The sequence below is a fragment of the Ochotona curzoniae genome, unplaced genomic scaffold (genome assembly GCF_017591425.1).
Source record: "Ochotona curzoniae isolate NIBS_2020 unplaced genomic scaffold, NIBS_Ocur_1.0 scaffold_2453, whole genome shotgun sequence".
Lineage (NCBI taxonomy): Eukaryota > Metazoa > Chordata > Mammalia > Lagomorpha > Ochotonidae > Ochotona > Ochotona curzoniae.
The window spans coordinates 11,807,744-11,829,782 of record NW_024467094.1 but is presented as its reverse complement, the minus strand read 5'-3'; the positions used below and the strand labels follow the sequence as shown (position 1 = coordinate 11,829,782).

The following is a 22,039-nucleotide window of genomic DNA, read 5'->3' as shown; positions in this document are numbered from 1 at the left end:
CACCCAATCCGACCCAGCACGCAGTCCTCACTTCCCACGGTGCCTGGTCTCCTGAGGCCAGGAGAGAAAACCCACGCTGCGTGGGTACTCAGGCTGTTCCGTGGTCGGAGGTCAGAGTTGGCCCCATTGGCTGGAGGAATATGTGGGTCCAGAGAACACAAATATCTGCCTGAGTGACATAACGAGAAGCAAGGCCTCACCTCTCTGCCAGCTGCTCCCCACACTTGGCACATGGCAGAGGGTCAACCCAGGCTTGGGGCCCTCATTCAGACCCCTGGGAAGGGCCCAGCCAAGAAGACAAGCATCCCTGATCCACCAGCGCAAGGCAGAATATCAACAGGCTTCCACGGACACACCTGTGTCAGCAGCAGCCGGTGCTCAGGCAGCCAGATGGCCACCTGGACTGGACTGCTTGCTTTGCTGGATTCTGGGCCCAGTGGGAGGGCGAGTGGGCAGGCACCGACCTTGCTTTTGCCTCTTTCCTCACTGTCCAGACCCACCTGATGTCACTCCCTCTGCATGAAGCCCTACTCTGAGTGCCTACCCACCCTGAGTCCCTTGGGCACAGAAAGGCTCAGTGGCAGTGAGGCATGCCAAGTGCCTGTGCAAGTGACCTGCACAGGGGGTGGGGGAGGTGCGAGTCCTGCTGGCTTGTGAGCTCAGGTCGCTGCACCACTGGGAATGTGGTCGGCGCTAAATAGACAGAAGGTATGTCCAGGGTTCCCTGAGCATTTGCATGGGTGTCTGTGTGCCCCCTTAGTGAAGGGGGGCAGGTGACTGGGGAGAGGGAGGTTTCTGTGCCGCAGAATCCTGCACCATCTCTGGCGTGTGCAGTTCTGTGTGTGCGTGTGTGCTGCAGATGTGTGCGGAATTGCCATCGAACGCTCCGCACACGCGTGTGCGTGCTCGCGGCTCCCTGCACACCTGCGTGTGTCCTGAGAGTGGCAGTGTGTGCTGGCCCGCGCAGGAACGCGGAACTACGTGGCCCAGGGACCCTGCTTGCCCTGCTGCCCGCTGATGCAGACAGCCACGGAGAGCCAGAGGCACGAGGACCCTGGCCTGCCGCCCGCCCTGTGCGCGCGCAGGGTCCCGGGCCGGCGTGCGCGCCGGTGTGAGCGCGAGTGCGGGAGCGGGTGGCGCCGCCTGGCTCGCTCCGCTCCGCGCCTCCCGCGCAGCCCGCGCACTCACCCTGCTTGGTTGCTACCGGGTGACGCGGGCTGGGCCCGCCCCCTGCCTGCCGGCCCCTGCACTCTCACTCTCGCCGGCCACCGCCGAGCCGGCAGGAGCCGCGTCAGGGCCGTCCGGGGGCGCCGCCGGCCGTGCCCGCAGCCCCCAGCCGCGCCCCCGCCGGGCCTGCTGAGCCGCCCGCGGGCCGGGGTCGCGCCGGGCCGGGCCGCGCCCGGGCGGGGCAGGGCTGCCTGCATGACCCTCCGGCGGCGCGGGGAGAAGGCGACCATCAGCATCCAGGAGCATATGGCCATCGACGTGTGCCCCGGCCCCATCCGGCCCATCAAGCAGATCTCCGACTACTTCCCCCGCTTCCCGCGGGGGCTGCCCCCGGACACCGCACTGCGCGCCGAGGCAACCCCGGACGCCCCCGCGCGCCCGGCCGCGGCCAGCGCGGGCCGCCGCAGCCCCTCCGACGGCGGCCGCGACGACGAGGAGGACGTAGACCAGCTCTTCGGAGCCTACGGCGCCAGCCCGGGCCCCAGCCCCGGCCCCAGCCCGGCGCGGCCGCCCGCCAAGCCGCCCGAGGACGAGCCGGACGCCGACGGCTACGAGTCGGACGACTGCAGTAAGTTTCCAAGTCTCCGTCGCTGACGGCCCCCTCCCCGCTCAGGGCGAGCGCCGCGGCCTCCCGGGTTCCCCCGGGACCCCCGGCGCAACGCCCTCGTTCTCCCGCGCGCCGCCCGCGGCTCCCGCGCCCGCTCGGAGCGCGCAGCGCGCCCTGCCCGACACCTGCTGACCCGGGTCGGAGAGGTGGGAAGTTTGAGCGCGCCCCAGGAGGAAGGCGTCCCATCTCGGGGCCGGACTCCCCTGAGCCCGCGCCGCGCCCCCCTCTTGGTCTGCCTGCCCGGAGCTCCGGCGCGGGCGGCGGCTTTTGTTCCTGGGAAGGGCGGAGCGGCGCCCCGGGGAGACACCAGTTGCTGCCGGCCGCACGGTAGCTCCCTGCGCGCGAGCCGCTCCGGACAGGCCCCGGCTGCACGGGGACCGGGCCTCCTGGGTGGGCCCAGCAGCCCGCGGCGAGCGGCGGCTTGACTGGCGCGGCAGCCGAGGACCGGGAAGACCGCGGGGCCGGTTGTCCTTCGGAGAAACCTTGGCCATCCTTCCTCTCGCTGCGTGGACCCCGCCGCAGCGCTCGGCGGCCCGGCGACCTTCGCCCCACCTGTTACGCCCGCGGCCCCTGGACAGGAAGGGGCCCGGCCCGCACCCCCTCCTACGGGCATTGAGCCATAGAGAACAGGCAAGCGCCTGTGGCCAAGGGGTCAAGGCCCGGTTCAACCCGACCCGGGGCTGGCGGGCAAAACCGAAGCGGGCGGGGGTCGCGGTCTGAGCAGAGTCTTTGGGTGCGGGGAGTGCTGGCAGGGCGCTGACGAGGGGCTCTAGGCTCAGCCCTGGGTCCTGCGCATGGGGACCCGGGGTCAGGGGTATTCCTCTTTCCCCACTTCGCCACCAGCTGGGGAAAATGGGTGTGGAGATTTTACTGCAGGGAGCTCAGGGTCCTGAATCTTCCCCCACCCCAGCGCCCAGCTCACCCTCTCTCGCTGGCCTGTGGGACCCGAGGCTGTTTTGGACTGCCCTGAGGCCCAGACTGCCCCGATAGAAGCTAGCTGGGTGGTTGTTCCCAGTGGCAGCATCTGTTGCTAACCCAGGGTGTGAGTAGGTGGGGCAGGGCTTGCCCCAGCTCCAGCCCACCCTGCTGGTGCTGCAGAGGATCCTCTGTGTGACATGGCCAGAAGGCCAGCACGCCTGGGCTGGCCACCCCGCCTCCCACCAGTTGGCTAGGTCTGATCTCTGGGTAGTGGGGCAGAGGAGCCAGGGTTAGGCATCAGGACATAGGACACACGTCTGCTGGCAGGGGGTTGACTCTCATGGAGTCAACAGCACCTGCTGGACGTGACTTAGTGAGCTTGCACTATGTGCTGGCCACACCCAGGTCAACATCAGCAGGGCACACTTGGAGAAGAGCTAGCCAGGAGACTGGCTGAGCCAAGACCAGTATGGAACCCTTCTTCCCCCTCCCCACCGCCCCTGCCACAGCCCTGCAAAGGCAGCACCCCTACACTTGGGGCCCTTCAGTGTCTGCTGTCAGAGGGGTCCAGGAACAGGTTGGGGGGGCAGGTCTGCCCTCCACCCTGTACCCCAGCAGCCAGTCACTGCTCTGTGCTCTGACAGCCAGATCCCTGGAATAAGCCTAAATGATTCAAGCCAGATGGTTCATTATGGCTTTAGCCAGGGTTATGCTATTTGCTGCCCTAATTATTGGATTATCTCTGTTCTAACAAAAAGAAATTAGGGCGGTTGCTGTGTTGTCCCAGGCTGGGAGATAAGTGCTGTTTATTTTACTCCACCTTTCCATTTCCCCTCTGAAGCCCATCTTTATTAAGTCACTTCAAGGCTGGAGCGGGGCCCGGGGCGCCCTTGTTTCCAGCCAGGCACCTGGAGGGGCAGGGACGGGCACAAGCAAGTGAACCTGGGTGTCCACACCTCCTTTCTTCTTTGCCACAGGGGCACAGGGCCCCAGTCGCTGGAGACACACCACCATCAGCAGCAACCCCTCCAGGGCCACCTGCACAGAAAGCTCCAGTTTTGGATGGTGCAGTGACTCGGAGGCTTTGGGTGGCGAGTAGTAGGAATCCAGTGCAAGTGGCAGTGCAGTGGTTCCCGGGTGTCGTCCTGGGTAACGCTCCTGCCTGCCCACATGGCCACTCTCCTTTTCTCTTGGGCTGAACATCGCAGTGGGTTCCCTGCTCCTGTTCGTGTGTGGAATATCCAGGGGCAAACCAAGTCATGCTGTCTCCGTGTACCAAGCCGAATCCTTCTGGTCCAAGGTGTCTGTGGTGGCTCCAGGCATCACAGCTCACAAGCAAGTCTTTGGTTTGATAAGGACCTGTTTCTTGCCCTAGTTCACCATTTCAGGTTCGGGAAACCACTTCCAGAAGTTCTCCTGAGACCTGTGCTTAATCCAGAGCCTGCAGTTTCACCCTAGAGGTCTGGAGCAAGGACAAAGCCAGGAACACTGGGTGTGCTGCCAAGGCGCTCCTCAGCGGGGAGCCAGCCGAGGACCCCTTGCTGGGAGCCCAGAACCTCTTTGGCCCAGAGCTGCCATAGTGTCTTGATGCATGGTGCTGGCTTAGTGAGTGCCTGAGTGTGGTGGGAGGGAAGCTGCATGGCAGCCAGGGAGGACAGTGAAGTGCTCCTGGCACTGTGTACCCCATCCTGAAGTGTGGGAGACACAGCACGGGGGAGGGACCAGCTGCCTCAGAGCCACGGGGCTGAAGTTGAGGAAGAGAACAGTGATGTCATGACTGTGGCCGTGGGACCAGAGCTCTCCCTGCTCTGCAGCAAGGCTGCCCTGAACTCCCCTCCCGCCCCTCCGCGCCATCCCTGCCTGGCTTGGTTCCTCAGTTTCCCCAGCATTTTTGACTCAGGCTTCGTCATTTTCTGGGTTCTCACCACAGGTGTTTGCTTGGTTGTTGGTTGAATTTGTTTTTAAGGGGCAGATAGTGCTTAAGAATCCAGCTGGAGGTTGGTGTTACAGCACTGCAGGTCAGGCCACTCGCATCCCATAGGACAGTGCTGGATCAAGTTCTCCTGGCACCTCCGTCTGCAGTCCAACCGCTGCTCATTCAGCCAGGAAGGCAGCAGGAGACAGCTCCGCCCACACGGGACACCCCACAGAGCTGTGGGCTCCTGGCTTCAGCCTGGCCCGCTCTGGCTGGCTGTCGTGGGTGTTTGGAAAATGAACCAGCAGATGGAAGAATATTTCTCTCTTCTTCCTCCCCTCTTCTCTCTCTTAAACAAATGGACTCTTTTTTTTTTTTTTTTTTTGAGGATATCTTTTTGTTTGTTTTTTTTTGCTGGGAGAGATTTCCTGTGCCCAGTGGTGTGCGTGTGCAGGGCGAGGTCGAGCCCAGCTGTCAGTGTCCATCAGCCCTGCTGGGGCGTCAGCCCTAGAGAAAGCCCCACGGCAGGAGATGCTGAGCTCTGAACCAGCACTGGAGAGTTCTGCAGGGCCCTGCCTGGGCTGCCGCCTCCCCAAGGCCCGTCAGCGCCTGCCCACAACACTCCTCCACAGGTGTGTGCTTCCCACAGGATGGATGGAGCAGCCAGGCAACCGTCCGGCCCCACCATAGCACAGGTGTGGTGCGGGGCACATTCACAGCCACACCCGTCCCACCCCTGCAGTCTCCCTGCTCTCTCTCCTCACCAGTCTTTCCTTATTATTATCATTTAAAATGTATTTAGTTGAAAGCCAGAGTTGGGCCTAGTGAATAGCGTAATGGTTAAGGTCCTCGCCTTGAATGCTCCAGGATCCCATATGGGTGCCGGTTCTAATCCCAGCAGCTCCACTTCCCATCCAGCTCCCTGCTTGTGGCCTGGGAAAGCAGTTGAGGACGGCCCAAAGCCTTGGGACCCTGCACCCATGTGGGAGACCCAGAAAGAAGTTCCTGGCTCCTGGCTTCAGATCGGCATACCACCGGGGAGTGAATCATCGGATGGAAGATCTTCCTCTCTGTACATCTGCCTTTCAAATAAGATAAATAAATCTTTAAAAGAAAGAAAGATAGGAAGAAAGAAAGGCAGAGTTACAGAGAGAAAAGGACAAAAACAGATCTCCCATTCCCTAGTTCACCCCCAGGTGGTTGCCATTACTAGGACTGGTCTTATACAAGGCCAGGGGTCTGGAACTCCATCTGAGTCTGCCACATGGGTGACAGGGAGGGGCCCAAGTGCCCAGGCCAGCTTACCCTGCCTTCCTAGGTACATCAGAGCTGGATCAGAAGTGGAACACCTGGAACTTGACCTGGGTCCCCCGTGGGACAGGCTAAGTCTTAACCATTATTTAACCATTTGGAACTTTCTGGGAAATTTAGAGGCCTTCAGTGTAGCTCTCGGGCTAGCTGGGCTTGGGCCCCCTGTCCGGAGGGAGTGGCTGGTAGGAGTGGCTTCCACTGAGTGGCATCCAGGCCTACCTGCAGGGAGTTCCCTGGGAGCCCAGATCCCCTGTGTCTCACCAGCTTAAACTCTCTGGGACAGCGAACCTGGAAAAAATCACAGATGTCCAAGTCCCACTCTGGTGAGACGCGATCCAAACCCGTGGAAGGGGTGTGGCTGAGGAGTCCACATGGGAGCATGCTGCCGCAGTGCTGGCCCCAATTCTTTCTTTTAACACTTTGATTCATTTAATGTATTTGACTGCTCCATCGTCAAATGCCCTGAAACTCCATGTAGGTCTCTTTCTCCTGTGGTGTGGCAGGGGCTCAAGTACTGGAGCCATCCCCTGCTGCCTCCTGGGTGGGTGGGAGCAGAGCCGGGCCTTGAACCCATGCCCTCTGAGGTACTGTGGGTGGATCCCTGTGCTAGCCCCCTGTAGACTCTGTTTGGACACAGCTCTTTTTATTTTTTTAAAGATTTTTTTTATTGGAAAGTCAGATTTATAGAGAGAAGGAGATGCAAAAAAATCTTCTGTCACTGGTTTACTCCCCAAGTGGCCGCAATGGCTGGAGCTAAGCCAATCCGGAGCCAGGAGCCTCTTCCCGGTCTCCCACACAGGTGCAGGGTCCCAAGGCTTTGGGCCGTCCTCAACTGCTTTCCCGACCACAAGCAGGGAGCTGGATGGGAAGTGGAGCAGCCGGGATTAGAACTGGTATATGCAAGGTGAAGAGTTAGTCACTAGGCTACCACATCAGGCTCAGCTCTTTTTATTCTTAAGATTTATTTGAAAGACAAAGTGACAGAGAAAGAGAGAGCTCTTCCATCTACCTTCACCCGCCCCACCATAAATGGCTACAACCACCAGGGCTGGGCCAGGTTGAAGCCAGGAGCCTAGAAGTCCATCCAGGTGTCCCACATGGGTGACAAGGGTCCAGCACCTCCAGCCTTCCCAGATGCGTGAGGAGCTGAATCGGAGCAGAGCAGACAGGACTTGAAATTCATGTACTCCGGCGTGGGATCCGGTGTCACAGGCAGCTGCTTCCCACGCTGGCTCGCGGCCACAAGTCTTAACAAGTATTCTCCCCTGGTTTCCCAGAGGGAAGACCAGAGACAAATACTTGTGTAGGAGTTTCAGGCTGACGACAAAGGAGGGGACAGAAAAGTGAAGAAGACCTCAAAAACAGGCTCCCTACCCCTCCACACTACCACCACCCAGGGTAGGGTGGGGTCCCCTCCCAGCCCTCTGCGCGTCCAGGCTGTGGTCGGGACACACAGCAGAATCAGGCAATGCCAGTGCGTCCCGCTCCGCAGCAATCCCGATGGGGCGGCTCTGTTTCAGAACGCGTCCCAGAGGGGCCAGGCCAGTTCTCTAGGAAAGTCGCCTAAGTGGGTCTACGCTTGCTATAATTACCTCCCCTGGGCTTCCGGGCACTGGGCATCATTGGGGCACAGCGCTATGAGCAGGGACTTTGCAGAAAAGGGAACAGGGCACAGAGAGGCATGGATGCTCCAGTCACACGGCGAGCCAGAGTCTAGCCAGTGCTGTAGGCAGAGGCAGGCCATGAACCGCGTGCCTGGCCCCACACCGGCAGGGTTGCTGGGAGCAAGACAAACACTCCACCCATCCTTGCCCCAGAATGAAGGGCAGCTGGTCACCCAGGGGCCTGCAGACTCATGGAACTGGCCCGAGATAGGCACTGTCTTGCTGTGAAGGGCCAGAAAGAGGATCCTTAGAGCCCCCCAGGCCATGAGGTCTTGGGCCCACCTCCTCAGCTCTGCCTTTGCAAGGGCAAAGCAAACCACAAGGCCCTTCCCATTCCCTCCTGATGCCACTGGCTAGCTCTAACTTGTCCATGATGGGTCAGGGGAGGTATCGGCTCCCCCGCCCCCAGGAAGCCTTCCTTGATGTCGGCCATCCTTGTAGAGGCCGGGCGTCTACAAGGCCCCATCGTTCCTGGCCCAGCAGACTCTGCCATGACAAACACCTTTCATCTGTTCTCTCCAGTAAGCAGTGCTGGCCATGGGGACAGGAACCCTGCCCCATTCATGTCCCCATCCTGGGAGTCTAAGGAATGGATGCAGGTGACATCAGGTCACCAGCCCCGTGCCTGGAATAGCACCAGGCCTTGGGGGATGGCTGGGGATGCACCCCTTGCTGTCCAGTGGCTGCCCTGGCCTGGTGCTGGGTGTGGAAGGCCACAGCTGCGCCCTCCACTGGCCCCTTGCAGCCCGAGGGTTGAGCCACAGGCCAGCCCTGAGAGCCTGCATGTGGAGGAGGGACGGCCAGGGCCTGTAGCCCTCCCAGACCTGGCCCTGTCTGCCATCAGAGCCTTATGAGCCCCACCCAGCTAATGGAGATCCAAGGCTGGGGCCCAGAGCTTAGGGGCTGGGAGTGAGTCAGGTACCTGCTCACAGAGACTGGGGGTGACCCAACGCCCCACTTCCCTGAGCCTCAGCTCCTCCTGCAAGGTGAGGCAAAAGCCATCACTTCCCCGGGGTGGATGGGACTGGGAGGCTGGGTGGGGCTGGCAAACAGTAGGTGCTCAGATGGTGGCGGTTGTCATGGAGACTGGCATGCTTTCCTTCCTGGTGACAAAGGGAAAAAAAAAAAAACAGGTGGTTCACCTTTACATCTTTGCCTATTACCTGCAAGACACAACATTATGCACCTGTGTAGACTTGAACCATTTTCTTTTGTAAAATTTGAGGATTCTGTACACATGTTTATGTAGATTAGAGCTGTGCTCATGGGGCCGGTGTTGTGGCACAGTGGGTTAAGCCTCCATCTTTGAATCCACCAGCCCAAAGGGGTACCATTTCAAGTTCTGGTTGCTCCACTTCTGATCCAGCTCTCTGATTATTACCAGGGAAGGCAGAGGAAAATGGTCCAAAGCCTTTGGACCCTGTGCCCACATGGGAGACCTGGATGAAATTCTAGGTTCCTGGCTCCAGCCTGGCCCAGCCCCAGCTATTGCAGCCATTTAGAGAGAGAACCAGCGAATGAAAGAACTCTCTCTGTCTCTTTGCCTTTCAAATAAAATAAATATTAAAAACAAACAAACTAACTAATGCTGTATTGTCAGGGATGTCAAAATGTGCCTCTGGCTTCAGCAAACTGGAAGTGTGCCAGCAAGCTGTGACATCTCTGTGCTTCATCTTGATAAAGAAATTCTTTGGGAGTAATTTTTATTTATAATACTATTTATTTTGAAAGGCATGGAGAGAGACCTGTGTACTGATTACACTCTCCAAAGAACCTCAAGACGAGGGCTGGGCCAGGCTGAAGCCAGGGACCAGGAGCGTCCTCCCACGAGGGCTGCTGCTTTCCTGGGTGCATTAGCGAAGCTCCATCAGAAGTAGAGTGGCCAAGACTTGAACCAGCAGCTGTGTGGCATCCGGTGCTGCTTTACAGCAGCTGTGCTTCAGTGGCTTCGTCCAGAGCTGACACTGGGATGAGCGCTCTGCTCGTGCAGGAGGCCCTGAGCTCAGCCCTGGGAGCAGGAGAGAGGAACGCCGGCCTTGCCTTTCCACCTGCTGAAACCCCCTGCGGATGACTGCTGATGGCACAAGGTCCCTGTGGCCACGCGGGGGCTGGCACGGCAGGCCAGACCTCGGTGTGACCCAGGCCCTCCTTTGTTGGCAGCTGCCCTGGGCACCCTGGACTTCAGCCTGCTCTACGACCCCGAGAGCAATGCCCTCCACTGCACCATCAGCAAGGCCAAGGTAGGCCCCGCCCTGTGTGGGAGTTGGACCCAGCACTGCCCTCTGCCCTAGCCCCATCTCATGGGGGTCGGACCCAGCCCTGCCCTGTATGGTGGGGCTGTGCAGTGCTGCCCTCACCCTGTCCAGGCAGGTATTGGAGGAGGAGGAGGACCTTGTGGGTGGGGAGGAGCTGTCCCAAGAGGGACAGGGCAAGGGTGGGGAGGGTGCCAGGGGACTCAGATGGGTGGCTCTGAGCTCTTGCCCTGCGCACAGGGGCCACAGGAGGCCTGACTCCATTCATGCTCGGAGCCTGGCTCTCTGGCGTGGCTGTGGACCGCCTCCCAGCCCACCCCCCAACTAGCTCTGTTCTCACTGGTGCTGTTTGCTTCATTCCCCCCACCCCACACACCCACATGGCTCCCTCTGGGAGGAAGGTGCCCAAGTTGATGTTCTCTCGCAAGGTAAGGGCCTGCGAGGCCTAGGAGAGCCCTCGGCAGGGCCATAGACGGGCCAGGCAGCCCAGCAGAGTTGCTTGGCCCCAACCTGCACCAGCCCACCCCAGCCCTCCCGACCATGCCTACCCCTGCCCCATCCTCCCCCACTGCCAGCTGAGGCCCTACCCTGAGCTGCCTGCACTCCCTAGGGGACAGATTGCCTGGCACTGCCCCTCCCCCATACCCCGCACTGCCTCTGCCCAGCGCAGGCCACCACAGCCCTGCAGCCCTGGATACCACCCATCTGAGGCCTGCAGCCGTGCACCTGCTGTGTTCCCCCTTCCTTCTCCTCTGAGGGCCCCGACAGGGCGGATCCCCCTCTCTGGCATCTCCCTGCTTTGTAGACATTGTCCAGGCTCTCAGGCCCCTCCAGCCCCCTCCATAGCGGACCCCAGGACACCCCACACACACATACACAATGTGTGTGGCTGCCTTCCCTCCCCAGCTCCACTGTGTGTGTGTGTGTGAACGTGTGTGGATGCATGCGGCCATGTGGGCATCCCAATCTAGCATCCCCAAGGGTACACACATTAGCTTATGTCCGATAATGGATGGAGGATGAGGGGCCCAGACCCACAGTGGCGCCTGCACCTTCCAGGACCTTCTCTGTGACACTCTTAGCTCTGCACAGGCATGGGAAGGGCTGGGCCTCTGAGATGGGAGCCGCAGCAGGAGTGTCTTGAGGGAGGCTGGCCACCCCGGAGTTTGCTCTGTGTATAATAGGGTTAATCACAGCCACACAGAGTCCAGAAGAACCAGGAAAACCCAAACAGGATCCACAGGCCCGGGGGACTCTGGCTGTGGTTTGTGGAGTAAAGATACACCGCCAGCTGTGCCCTATGGACAACTCTACGTTGCCAGCCCAGGGTAGTGCCAGTGGCAGCATAGTGACTGGACTGGGAGGGGGGCAGCAAACTCCTGCCCTGCCAGCCCCACTGCTGCACCACTCTTCCCTTCATGCCGGCCCCAGGACAGTATGACTGTGGGCCTCTTTTCCAGGTGAGGAACCTGAGGCTCAGGCCTCCACCAGCTCAGCTGGGAAGTACCCACAGCCCAGGGCTGAGCAGGGGGCAAGCCTGAGCCTTCCCCTAGACCTCCCAGCCCACCAGGGAGCGAGGTGACCCCAGCAGGGGCAGAACCTTGGCAGGGGCCCTATGGCAGCAGCCGCGCCCTCTCCTCCACGCCTCCGGGTAGAAAACCCTGGCAGTGCCATCCCAGAATGGAAATAGGGCCGGCCTCAGGGTGAGGAAGGAGGCAGTGTGTGAGCCGCGGGCTCCCGGCTGCACGCCGAGCTGGACGGAGAACGGGTGCGGCCGCCATCTGGTGGACGGAGCCTCCATAGCCGCCGGCCCTGGACTGGAAGCCTGGCGGCTTTCCTGGGGCCCGAGGGGAAGCTCCCAGGGGCTGGAGACTGTGTTTGGGATGTTGGCGGAGTCTGGCAGAGCACCTGCCCAAAGCAGGGCAGCGCAGGACCTCTAGGGGGCTAAGAGGATTACCCCAAACAGGCCTATGATTTCCCTGAGACCTTGGCCCATCCATCTGAGGGCAAGAGGGGACTGTACCAGCCCCCTGCTCCTCCTCTACCCAAGGATGTGGCCCAGAGGCTTCTGGAAAGAGGCCCATGCATGGATCCAGCCAGGAGGCCCTCAGCTGGCCCTGGCCACCTGGAGGCCCTGGTTGCCCTGTACTCCCAACCCCCCAGCTCACACGCTCTGCTGTCTTCTGCCCAGGGCCTGAAACCAATGGACCACAATGGGCTGGCGGACCCCTACGTCAAGCTGCACCTGCTGCCAGGAGCCAGTAAGGTGAGGGAGTAATACCTGGAGAAGCAACTGATCAGCTCTGCCCACCCTGCACGGCCTGGGGCTCCTATTCCCCAGCTAGGCCCAAGCAAGCTGATGGGTGACCAGCTGCACACGGTACCTGCACGTGTCACACCCCACCAGCCTCCCAGGGCCCTGTGAGTCAGCGTCACCTGTCTGCTGGGATGAGGGGCCCTGGGAACAGTGTTTTATAAGAGACACGCCCAGCTGGAGGTTAATATTGTATGTACATAAAGGGATCTGGGAACACCTGGTTCAACAGATCCCTCTACTGCAGGACTCGTTGGCGCCTTCAGTGAGCTGTGGGCCTCTCTGACTGCGTAGTGCAGTGTGCCCAGTGCAGGTGCCCACAGCTCCTGTTCCATGTGCCTGACCTAGCAGGCAGAGCAGGCAGTGCTTATAGTACTAGCTCAGCAGGTGCCTCTGCAGAGGGAGAAAAAAGTCTGCCCTTATACCACAGCCCCAAGGGGACCCTTAATGTAGAAAATCAGGCCTTGATCTGTCTTCTTGGTGTACCTCTTACTGTTTGGTGTGGTTCACTGCTCGTGACAGGAACATACCTGGGTTCACACCCCCTCCCTGCATGCCCAAAACCAGCCCTGTGGCCTCTCTGGGACCCCCTTCAGCCAGACCTCCCTCTCACTTGCCCTCTTCTGTACCTGAGGATCTTGGGGTTACACTGGGCACCTGGGGCACCTGGGATGACTGCTCCAGATGATAGTCGGCCGAGCAGTGGTCTCCACTCAGCTCCAGATACTGGACATGACTGTCCTGGGGGGACGACTTCCTGCCCTCACCCCATCAAGACCCCTCTTGCTGTCTGCAGGCCAATAAGCTGAGAACAAAAACCCTGCGTAACACACTGAACCCCATGTGGAACGAGACCCTCACCTACTACGGGATCACGGACGAGGACATGGTCCGCAAGACCCTGCGGTGGGTGAGGCCCCGGCCATCTGTTCCTCACTCATCCCTGCCGACTCGGGAAGCCCACTGGGGGTACCCAGTGTGTCCGAGGCGCTAGCCATGCCCCGTGCCTCCCCCACCTCAGGATCTCTGTGTGTGACGAGGACAAATTCCGCCACAATGAGTTCATCGGAGAGACACGGGTGCCCTTGAAGAAGCTGAAGCCCAACCACACCAGGACGTTCAGCATCTGCCTGGAGAAGCAGCTGCCGGTGAGCGGGCACCGCCCAGGGAGCACCTGCCGCGCATCCGGCAGGCTGCAGGTGCGGGAGAGACAGGCGGGACCAAGCGGAGCAGGGACAACTTGGGGAATCTGAGCTCACAGAGGTGTGGGGACAGGGGGGAGGGCCCTGGGTGACCACAAGGACGCATCCCAGGAGGCGCCCAAAATAGGTGATGACTGGGAGGGAAGGGAGGAGCTGCACCCAGAAGGGAAGCAGGTACCGAGGCTTGAGGCCGGGGCTCTGGAAGGCCCAGGTAGTCATGGACTGGGGCAGCCGGGCCAGAAGCAGACACACATTGGGAATGTGCAAGGCATGCTGGGGCCCGTGACACACCCGGGGGGACAGGGTAGTCCTGTCCCAGACACTCTCCTGCTGGAACATAGGATCAGCATGCATGGCTCCCCGGTCGGCCCCAGCAGCTGAGCCCTCGCAGATCCTGCTCTGATTGTCCTGGCCGCTCTCCCACGCCCCGTCTCCATGCCTTGTTACCCCTGTTTCCGGAGAAGTGAGCCAGTAGTGCCCAGTGTTCAGGATGCGGGCAGCAGCATGCATCCCCCCCTGCTCCATTCTGGGGGCCTGAGTGAGGAGGAGGCCACCATGGCGGGTGTGGCCAGCACCAGTGGGGGGGCAGGAGGGACCTGAGGCCGAGCCACCTGCAGCATCTGGCCCTGTCTTTTGGCATAGCTTAATCAACCTTTGTTCCCTTGTCACAGCTCTCCCACTCAGACACGGGTGATGGGCATGACCTTTTGTGTGTTAATATTAGTCATGAGCCACAGGCAAACCGGTCTTCCTGAGTGATGTGCGCCACCTACGAGAGGCCGCGCGGGCTCCTCCTGGAGCTGTTCTGAGCTTTGCTGGTGTCAACCAGCAGCCACGCGTGTGTGCGCCTGTGGCTCTGAGGACACACAGGATGGTGGACAGACGAAATGACCCAGAGTACCCTATTCAGCCCCTGAAAAGCCTGCAGGGAATACCCCTTCTCCTGTAGGAGGGGTCTTCACAATATTCGTAGCCAATGTGTAGTGTGAGAAAGGCTTACCACAAATTTAAACCCAAACTTGCATGAACTTTTCCAAGTGCCCTATTAATGCTGTTCAGTGTGGGCACTTCATACACATTGACCCCAGGCTCATCGTAGAGGTCCACACACATACACACACACAGCTTCACCCGCTGCCCTTGCTGCCCAGGCACCATGGTGAGGATCGTGCTGCCACCACCTCTGAGCTCAGGGTGGGTACTAGATGCCGTGACATCGTTTGCTGTGGGCATGGTGCCCCAGGGTTGTGTCACATCCTCCCTGCTAGGTGTCTCTTCCTTCTGCCACAGGGTGAGGCCACAGGGTCAGCAAGGCTATAGCATGTGTGCCTGAGCAGGGCAGGGCAGGGCAGGGGTAGAGGAGCAGACCGCTGGGATGCCATAGCTGGGAAGGAATTGGGTAAGGGGATGCTCAGAAGGGCATTATCCGTGGTGGCCTGCGGAGTGGGGAGGCCCACCTGGAGGCACGGGGCAGCTGCCAAGATGTGGGACAGGGTGGGGGGTAGGGAGGCTCTGGCTTCTCTCCAAGAGGCCCAGCCTGGCCCTGAGCTGGCCAGGAAGCACCAGGACCTGGGGCCACGGTGTGGCAGGCTGGAGTGCCTGGCATGAGACTGAACCCAGAGATGACCATCCGGCTCCATTCCTGTCCACCCTGGAGGATACAGAGCTAGGTTCTTGTCGCATGTGGTCCCCTGCTGTTCCCCTTTCCCCACAGCTCCCTGTGCCTGGCACTAAAGGGAGTTCCCTGTGGCCCCTTTGATAGCTTCATGATTTGTCTAGGGGAAGCAGGTGGTCCCCGCAGCGGTCTGCGACAAGAAGAAGGCGGGGAGGGGCGAGGACTGCTGCAGCTGACAGCGCAAAGAGCACAGGAGGGTGAGCAGGTGTGGCTTTCCGGAGGGGCAGGACAGATGAGGGGAAGCCGTGGCCCTGGAGCAGCAGGACTGTGGAGGGCCTGGCTGCCCTGCCGACCCTTGGCAGCCACAGGCCAGTGGCCCAAGTCGTGCAGAGGCTGCGGCAGGAGAGTCTTCTCCCCTGTGCCTCCAGAGCCTCGCACAGCGCTCCCGGGCATTCCCGGCGGTAGAGTCCACTCTCGGCTCAAGTCCGTGCATCCGGCCATGTTGGACCAGCTGTGGAGGTCCAGGGACAGCAAGGGTCAGGGTCAGGGTGAGCATGAAGGTGACAGCCAGGCTCAGGGACAGGGAGGCCATCCAGTATGGGAGGGTGTAGGAGCAGGCAAGGACAGCTGAGCGACTGCCCTGCCCGACAGGTGGACAAGACGGAGGACAAGTCCCTGGAGGAGCGGGGCCGCATCCTCATCTCCCTCAAGTACAGCTCACAGAAGCAGGGCTTGCTCGTGGGCATCGTGCGCTGCGCACACCTGGCCGCCATGGACGCCAACGGCTACTCAGACCCCTACGTGAAAATGTGAGTGAGTGACCGCCCTCCTCAGTTCCAGGGAGGCCAGATTCGGGATCTGGTGTGGCGGGCCCTGGGGAAGTGCCTGGCGGGCGGTGGGCACTGCATCCATAGGGGCATCTTCTCTTACATGCTGTTTTGACAACTGCTGGGCTTGAAGGTGGCCAGCCCATTTCACAGATGGGAAAACTAAGGCTTGCAGTAAGTAGCTCAGTGCCTCTGTAAGTTCATGCAGATAGAAAGTATTTATTTCCTGATGGTGCATCCAGGCCATGTCACAACCTCAGTACCTTGGAGGGCCAGGGCAGCTGGAAGAGGGTGGGAGACTGTGCCAGGATATCTCAGAGGTCTAGCAAGGGAACCCTGTCTGTTGCCCATGAGTGGACCTCCCACCCATGAAAGTGACACCAAGCAGGAGGAGGGGCTGGGCGCCTGGCCAGGCTGAGAGGGAGCAATTGGTGGCCATTGAGAGGGTGACATGGGTCTTAAAGGGTCACACTTGGCGGAGGGGGAGGCGGAGAGGGCAGGATTTGGCTCAACAGAAGGGAGGTAAAGGAAAAAGAGGGTGGGGGAACAGAGGAGTTAGGACACCAAGACAGGAGTGGGCCATGCCAGAGGGGACACTGCCAAGGTGCCGTCTACCACAGGGAGCATCACTTGGGCACTGTTGCCATGGCCACCGTTAAACTTCTGTCGTTTGTCAAAAATTTGTGCCAGAAATCACTGGCAGTCCCTGGGAAGGCTCAACGCCAAGTTCCTATCTGACCCAGCCACTGTACACCCCAGGGATGCCCCCCAAGAGTGAGACAAGCCTGTGTCCGGCAAAGCCAAGGCCTGTCCACTGGGTAGTGGGTGAACACGACATGGCCTGCTCATGTGGCCTGCAATAGTGCGTGTCTGTCAGCAGGGAGCTCCAGCACCTGCTCGCTCGGGCACAGATGCACCTTGGAGACTTGATGCCAAGGGAGAGAGGGCAGCCGTGCAGGGCTGCAGCTCGTGGGGGTGGATCCAGGGAAGCAGGAAGCAGATGAGTGATAACCAATGCCGGGGGCATTTGGGAGGAAGAAGCGAGCATCATTCGGGGGACCAGGTTTCTGCTGGGAATGACGAGTGCTTTCTGGGGGTCCCTGTGCGGCTCGTCACACAGCTCTGGGGACAAACTGAAAGCCACCGCCCTGTATGCTGTGAAAGGCTCACACCCTGTGGAGCGCATCTCAGGAGCACGGCTCCAGGGGCCGGCCTTACGGCTGGGGGGTTAGGCCTCCACATGTGACGCTGGTACCCTGTATCAGAGTACTAGTTCGAGTCCCCATGGCCCTGCTCCCAGTCCAATCTGCTTCCAATCCAATCTGCTGTTACACCTGAGAAAGCAGCAGAGGATGGTGGCCCAAGCGCTTGGCCCCCTGCACGCACATGGGAGACCCAGATGGAGTTCCTGGCTTCTGTCCTGGCCCAGTCCTGGGCATGGCAGCCATCTAGAGGAGTGAGCCAGCAGATGGAAGATCTCTGTCTCAACCTCTCTCCATCACGTGATTCTGCCTTTCCAAAAAGAAGGCTGTTGGCTGTAACAGTCTGACACCCGACTCCAGGAGAGGTGCTGGCACTACAGGGTTTCCATGTGACACATTACCAAAATGACGTGTCCCGCTGCCTTGAGACTGGAGTGAGAGAGCATGCTGCGTGCGGCTGCTCAAGGGAAGCTGGGAGGCTGTGCGTGTCCAGTCAGGTGCGGGGAGTGTGCGCCCCACACTGTATGACTGTCCTTGCAGTGTGCACCACCATGGAACCCCAGCACAGGAGGAGGGCTCCTCTTGGCAGGGATGCCTGTAACCATGACAACCTGGAAACAGTCCAACAGCCATCAGCAGAGGAAGAGGTGAATAAGATGTGGCACATCCATATGACAGCATGCTGTGTGGTTACCAGGGACACAGGAGGCCCGGGTGAATTCACACAGGCAGCTTCCTCCAGGCTGAGCCAACAAGCACGCTGCCCACGGTGCCATGTGCTGGTGTAGTCAGGTGCCCCTGCTGTTTCAACAAGTGGCAGCTCACAAACGCTTGGAGAGGGGCAGGTGTTGCAGCTCCTAGCGGAGAGGCTGCTTGGGGCACCTGCGTGTCTGGGTTGCAGTCCTGGCTCCGATCCCAAGTCAGCTTCCTATTGATGCAGGCCCTGGGAGGCAGCCAGTGATGTTTAGGGGCTCACCACTCTGCCAGGACCTAGAAATTCTGAGGTGCTGGTTTGGACCTGGTTTGAGGAGTACACTAACAAATGGGAGTGTGTGTGTATGTGTGTGTGTGTGTGTGTGTGTGTCTCCTCTTACATAAGTAGAAAAAAAAAACTGTTACAAAATTTAAAGACTTAGGGCTGGTGCTGTGGTATAGCACGTTAAGCTGTTACCTGCATTAGTAACATCCCAAAATGGGCTCTAGTTCAAGCCCTGGCTGCTCTACTTCTGGTCTAGCTCCCTGCTTATGAGAAAACAGCAGAAGGTGGCCCCAGTGCTTAAGCCCCTGAACCCCTGTAAGATACCAGATGAAGCTGCTTGGGCGTGCTCTTGGCGTCTGCGTGCTGCGTCCGCCTCCTTTCTGCCTCCGCTGCCGCCATGGCGCCCGTGCATCATGGAGAGAATCAAGGTGAACGGGACGGCCGGGAACCTCGGCGGCGGAGTGGTGGGCCTCGAGCGGAGCAAGAGCAAGATCACCGTGACCTCCGAGGTGCCTTTCTCCAAGAGGTATTTGAAGTATCTCACCAAAAAATATTTGAAGAAGAATAACCTACATGATTGGCTGCGTGTCGTTGCTAACGCCAAGGAGAGCTACGAGCTGCGATACTTCCAGTTCAACCAGGACGAAGAGGAGGAGGAGGAGGATTAAACTCATTTCTCTGCAATATTTTGTATGAGTTCTTGGATAAAACTTGGGAACCATAAAAAAAAAAAAGCTACTTGCGACTGGCTTCAGGCTGGGGTGGCTGTGCATCAGTCACTGGGGTGGACAGAAAATCTGTTTCTCCTCTTTTTTTTTTTCTTTTAATTGGAAAGACAGATTTACAGAGAATCTTCCATCCACTGGTTCACTCTCCAAATGATATTGTGGCCGGAGCTGAGCTAATCCGAAGCCAGGAGCCAGGAGTCTTCTCTGGGTCTCCCATGTGGGTGGAAGGGTCCCAAGGTTTTGGTACATTTTCCTCTGCCTTTCCAGGCCACAGGCAGGGAGCAGGACCAGAAGTGGCATAGCCAGGGCACGAACCGGCATCCATATGGAAAGACAGCACTTGTAGACAGATTAGCCAATTAAGACATCGTGCTCAACCCTGGCCCCTCTTCCTCCCTTTCTCTATAACTGTTTTTTAAGTAAATAAATCTTTTTTTATAAAGATTTATTTTATTTTTATTGGAAAGTTAGATATACAAAGAGGAGAATTTTATGCCCAATGATTCACTCCCCAAGATGGCCACGATGGCCAGAGCTGCACCAAACTGAAGCTAGGAGCCAGGAACTTCCTCCGGGTCTCCCACCCGGGTGCAGGGTCCCAAGGCTTTGGGCCGTCCTCAACTGCTTTCCCAGGCCACAAGCAGGGAGCTGGATGGGAAGCAGGGCTGCCAGGATTAAAGCCAGCACCCAGATAGGATCCTGGTGCGTACAAAGTGAGGACTTTAGCTGCTATGCTACCACACTGGGCTCAGTAAATAAATCTTAAAAAAAAAAAGTTTGAAAGGCTTGAGCCAGGGTATAATTCTGTTAAAAATACTTGGGTGGAAATGTGAGTTTTTCAAAACTTAGGCTTCCAGAAACAAGAGAAACCCTGCTTCTAGCGGTCAGTGTGGGGTGGTCTAGGGCCCCGTCAGGAGCAGAGTAAAGCTGCTGCTGGCCCCTTGTGCCCCCCACCATGCAGTACTGGGACACCACGGGCTCCCCAGAGGCAGACAGCTCAGCCCAGTCCCACTGCCCTGTCTGCACTCAGGGCTTCCCACAGCCCTCTGCCTGGTCTTCCTGTGATTCCAGATACCTGAAGCCGGACGTGGACAAGAGATCCAAGCACAAGACAGCCGTGAAGAAGAGGACCCTGAACCCTGAGTTCAACGAGGTGCGAGGGGTGGAGTGCCACAAAACCATGCCCTGTCCCCCAGGGTCACTGTGAGAGCAGCACAGGGCTGGGAGTAAGGGGGGGCAGCCCTGATGCCACAGGGCAGTGCGGGAGGGACTCACGGCCGTGGGGAAGGAGGGAGGGGTGTGTGTAGACAACCCCACCCGGGAAAGCACCTCAGCCTAGACACCCCATCTCTCTGGAGCAAGGGTGGCTGGGAACAGAGGGCCTTAGAAAGGCCCAAGCCACCCCAACCATGCCAGGCCAGCAGAGGCTGATGGGAGATGCTCCCAGAAGCGAAGGGGAGCAGTCCAGAAGCTTGAGAGAGCAGTAGACGAGCAGGCAGGAAGACAGGGTAGACCCCTGGGCAGAATTGAGCAGTGCGGGTGAGGTGCCACCTGTCGCCCATGCCCTCCGCACACCACAGCCCCTAGGAGGCTGAGCCCCTAACCCTCGCTCTGGCCTGCAGGAGTTCTGTTACGAGATCAAGCACGGGGACCTGGCCAAGAAGACCCTGGAGGTCACCGTCTGGGACTACGACATTGGAAAGTCCAACGACTTCATCGGTGAGGCGCAGCGGGGACAGAGGGCAGCTGCTGGCCTCGCCTGGCTTTAGCCAAAGGCACAGGCCCTGCACTCACCACAGACTCACCTTCTTGGCTACCAGGGAGGGCCAGGATCATGAGCCACTTGCCCCTGGCAACACGAGGGCCCATGAAGTAACAGGCCCTGACGGTGATGGGGAGGGGGCAGTATGCAGCAGCTGGGATGGGTCAGCTCCTGGGCCCCTATTGCCTGAGTTTGGGGGGTCACTGCTGCATGCAGGGGTGTGCCCAGCCCTTCCTGGTGCAGGTAGAGGGAAGGCCTAGCCCCTGGTCCAATTCTGTCCACACTCAGAGCACAGAATCCAGGGGGTGGGGGTCCACTGCCACCAGGGCCCAGCCTCCCTGGGCCACTGACAGCCCTTGCACCCCTCCTGCAGGTGGCGTGGTTCTGGGCATCAACGCCAAGGGCGAGCGCCTGAAGCACTGGTTTGACTGCCTAAAAAACAAAGACAAGCGCATCGAGCGCTGGCACACGCTCACCAGTCAGCTCCCGGGGGCCGTGCTCAGCGACTGACCGCCCCGCCCTGCACCTGCCAGGCCCGAGGCTTCCTCAGCCACCACCAAGGGCTGCAGCCCCCACACTGGGGGAGTCCAGGACACCTGCCCAGACACACAGCGGCTCGGAGGACCCAGGGCTGGGGAGGGCAGAGAGGCAGGCCAGGAGAAGGCCTCAGCCTCCATACTCCCGGACACATAGAGGTCCTTGAGAAAGCCCAGGCTGAGAGCACAGAGTGTGGAGCACCCAAGGGCCAGTGAAGGCCCTGGAGGAGGTGAGCATGACTGCCAAGAATGTCCCAAGAGTCCCAGGCATGGCCACAGAGAGGTTGGGACACACATATTCCTCTCTGGTATTGCTGGGCCAGCAGACAGCAGCCTGGGCATGGGGTGCCAGCCCATCCAGTGAACACAGGCCAGCTGGCAAGAGCATCATCTGCTGGTTCCACCTGGGGCCCGCTCTCAGGGCGCTCCCATTGCCAAGGGAGCCAGGAGCAAACCACAACAACGGACATGCAGTGTCCAGAGCAGCCTGACCCACCCGCCAGAGCCGGAACACAACCAAAGAGAGAGGCAGGAAGGCTTTTCGAAGGAGGGAGGCCAGCTAGGGAAACGGTGCTGAAAGGACCCTGCAGGTAGTGAGGGAGGTGATGGTGCAAGGAGCTGTGCACACCCAGGATCCGCCCCGGGGCACATGTGTTGGGATGGAGGGCCCGGGGCGTGGGGCTGATGCTCAGGACACACTGCTGCCTGGCCTGCTCAGTCAAGACTCCCACTGGCTTCAGGCGGAGGCTTGGTTGCCCCTGGTATGCTGGCCCTCCCAAAGCCAGTGGGACTGGAGAAGGAAGCCTTGGCTGGCGGGCCTTGGCAGGAAACCCCAAACCTGGCAGCCCTGGGCCTTCAGCCACATGGAAGAACAGATGCAGAACCAAGGGGTTTCGAGTCCACACCCTCGTGTTCAGCCCACTGCTGTTTGGTGCCCAGAGAGAGTGTGATCTGCCGAGGCCAACATCCGCGGCCACGCC

At 59.7% G+C, this 22,039-nt stretch overlaps 2 protein-coding genes across 2 annotated transcripts; both read left to right on the top strand.

Moving 5' to 3' along the window:
- The first annotated feature begins 1,269 nt into the window (after positions 1 to 1,269).
- DOC2B (double C2 domain beta) lies at positions 1,270 to 21,417 on the top strand. Its single transcript, XM_041001386.1, has 9 exons — positions 1,270 to 1,795; positions 9,803 to 9,882; positions 12,086 to 12,160; positions 13,005 to 13,114; positions 13,230 to 13,356; positions 15,677 to 15,834; positions 19,833 to 19,914; positions 20,384 to 20,480; positions 20,897 to 21,417. Exons 1-9 carry the CDS (start codon positions 1,423 to 1,425, stop codon positions 21,031 to 21,033), a joined length of 1,239 nt encoding a protein of 412 aa, XP_040857320.1. The 5' UTR covers positions 1,270 to 1,422; the 3' UTR covers positions 21,034 to 21,417.
- Positions 18,432 to 18,754, top strand: LOC121170310 (60S ribosomal protein L22-like). The gene has a single exon (XM_041001389.1). It carries the CDS (start codon positions 18,447 to 18,449, stop codon positions 18,699 to 18,701), a length of 255 nt encoding a protein of 84 aa, XP_040857323.1. The 5' UTR covers positions 18,432 to 18,446; the 3' UTR covers positions 18,702 to 18,754.
- Positions 21,418 to 22,039: the final 622 nt, after the last annotated feature.

Bases quoted from the DNA above. Each gene is read 5' to 3' on its own strand.
- LOC121170310 (XM_041001389.1), top strand. From the start codon at position 18,447: ATGGAGAGAATCAAGGTGAACGGGACGGCCGGGAACCTCGGCGGCGGA.
- DOC2B (XM_041001386.1), top strand. From the start codon at position 1,423: ATGACCCTCCGGCGGCGCGGGGAGAAGGCGACCATCAGCATCCAGGAG. The intron at 9,883-12,085 runs GTAGGCCCCGCC...TCTTCTGCCCAG, and splicing joins GCACCATCAGCAAGGCCAAG to GGCCTGAAACCAATGGACCA. The intron at 20,481-20,896 runs GTGAGGCGCAGC...CCCCTCCTGCAG, and splicing joins AAAGTCCAACGACTTCATCG to GTGGCGTGGTTCTGGGCATC.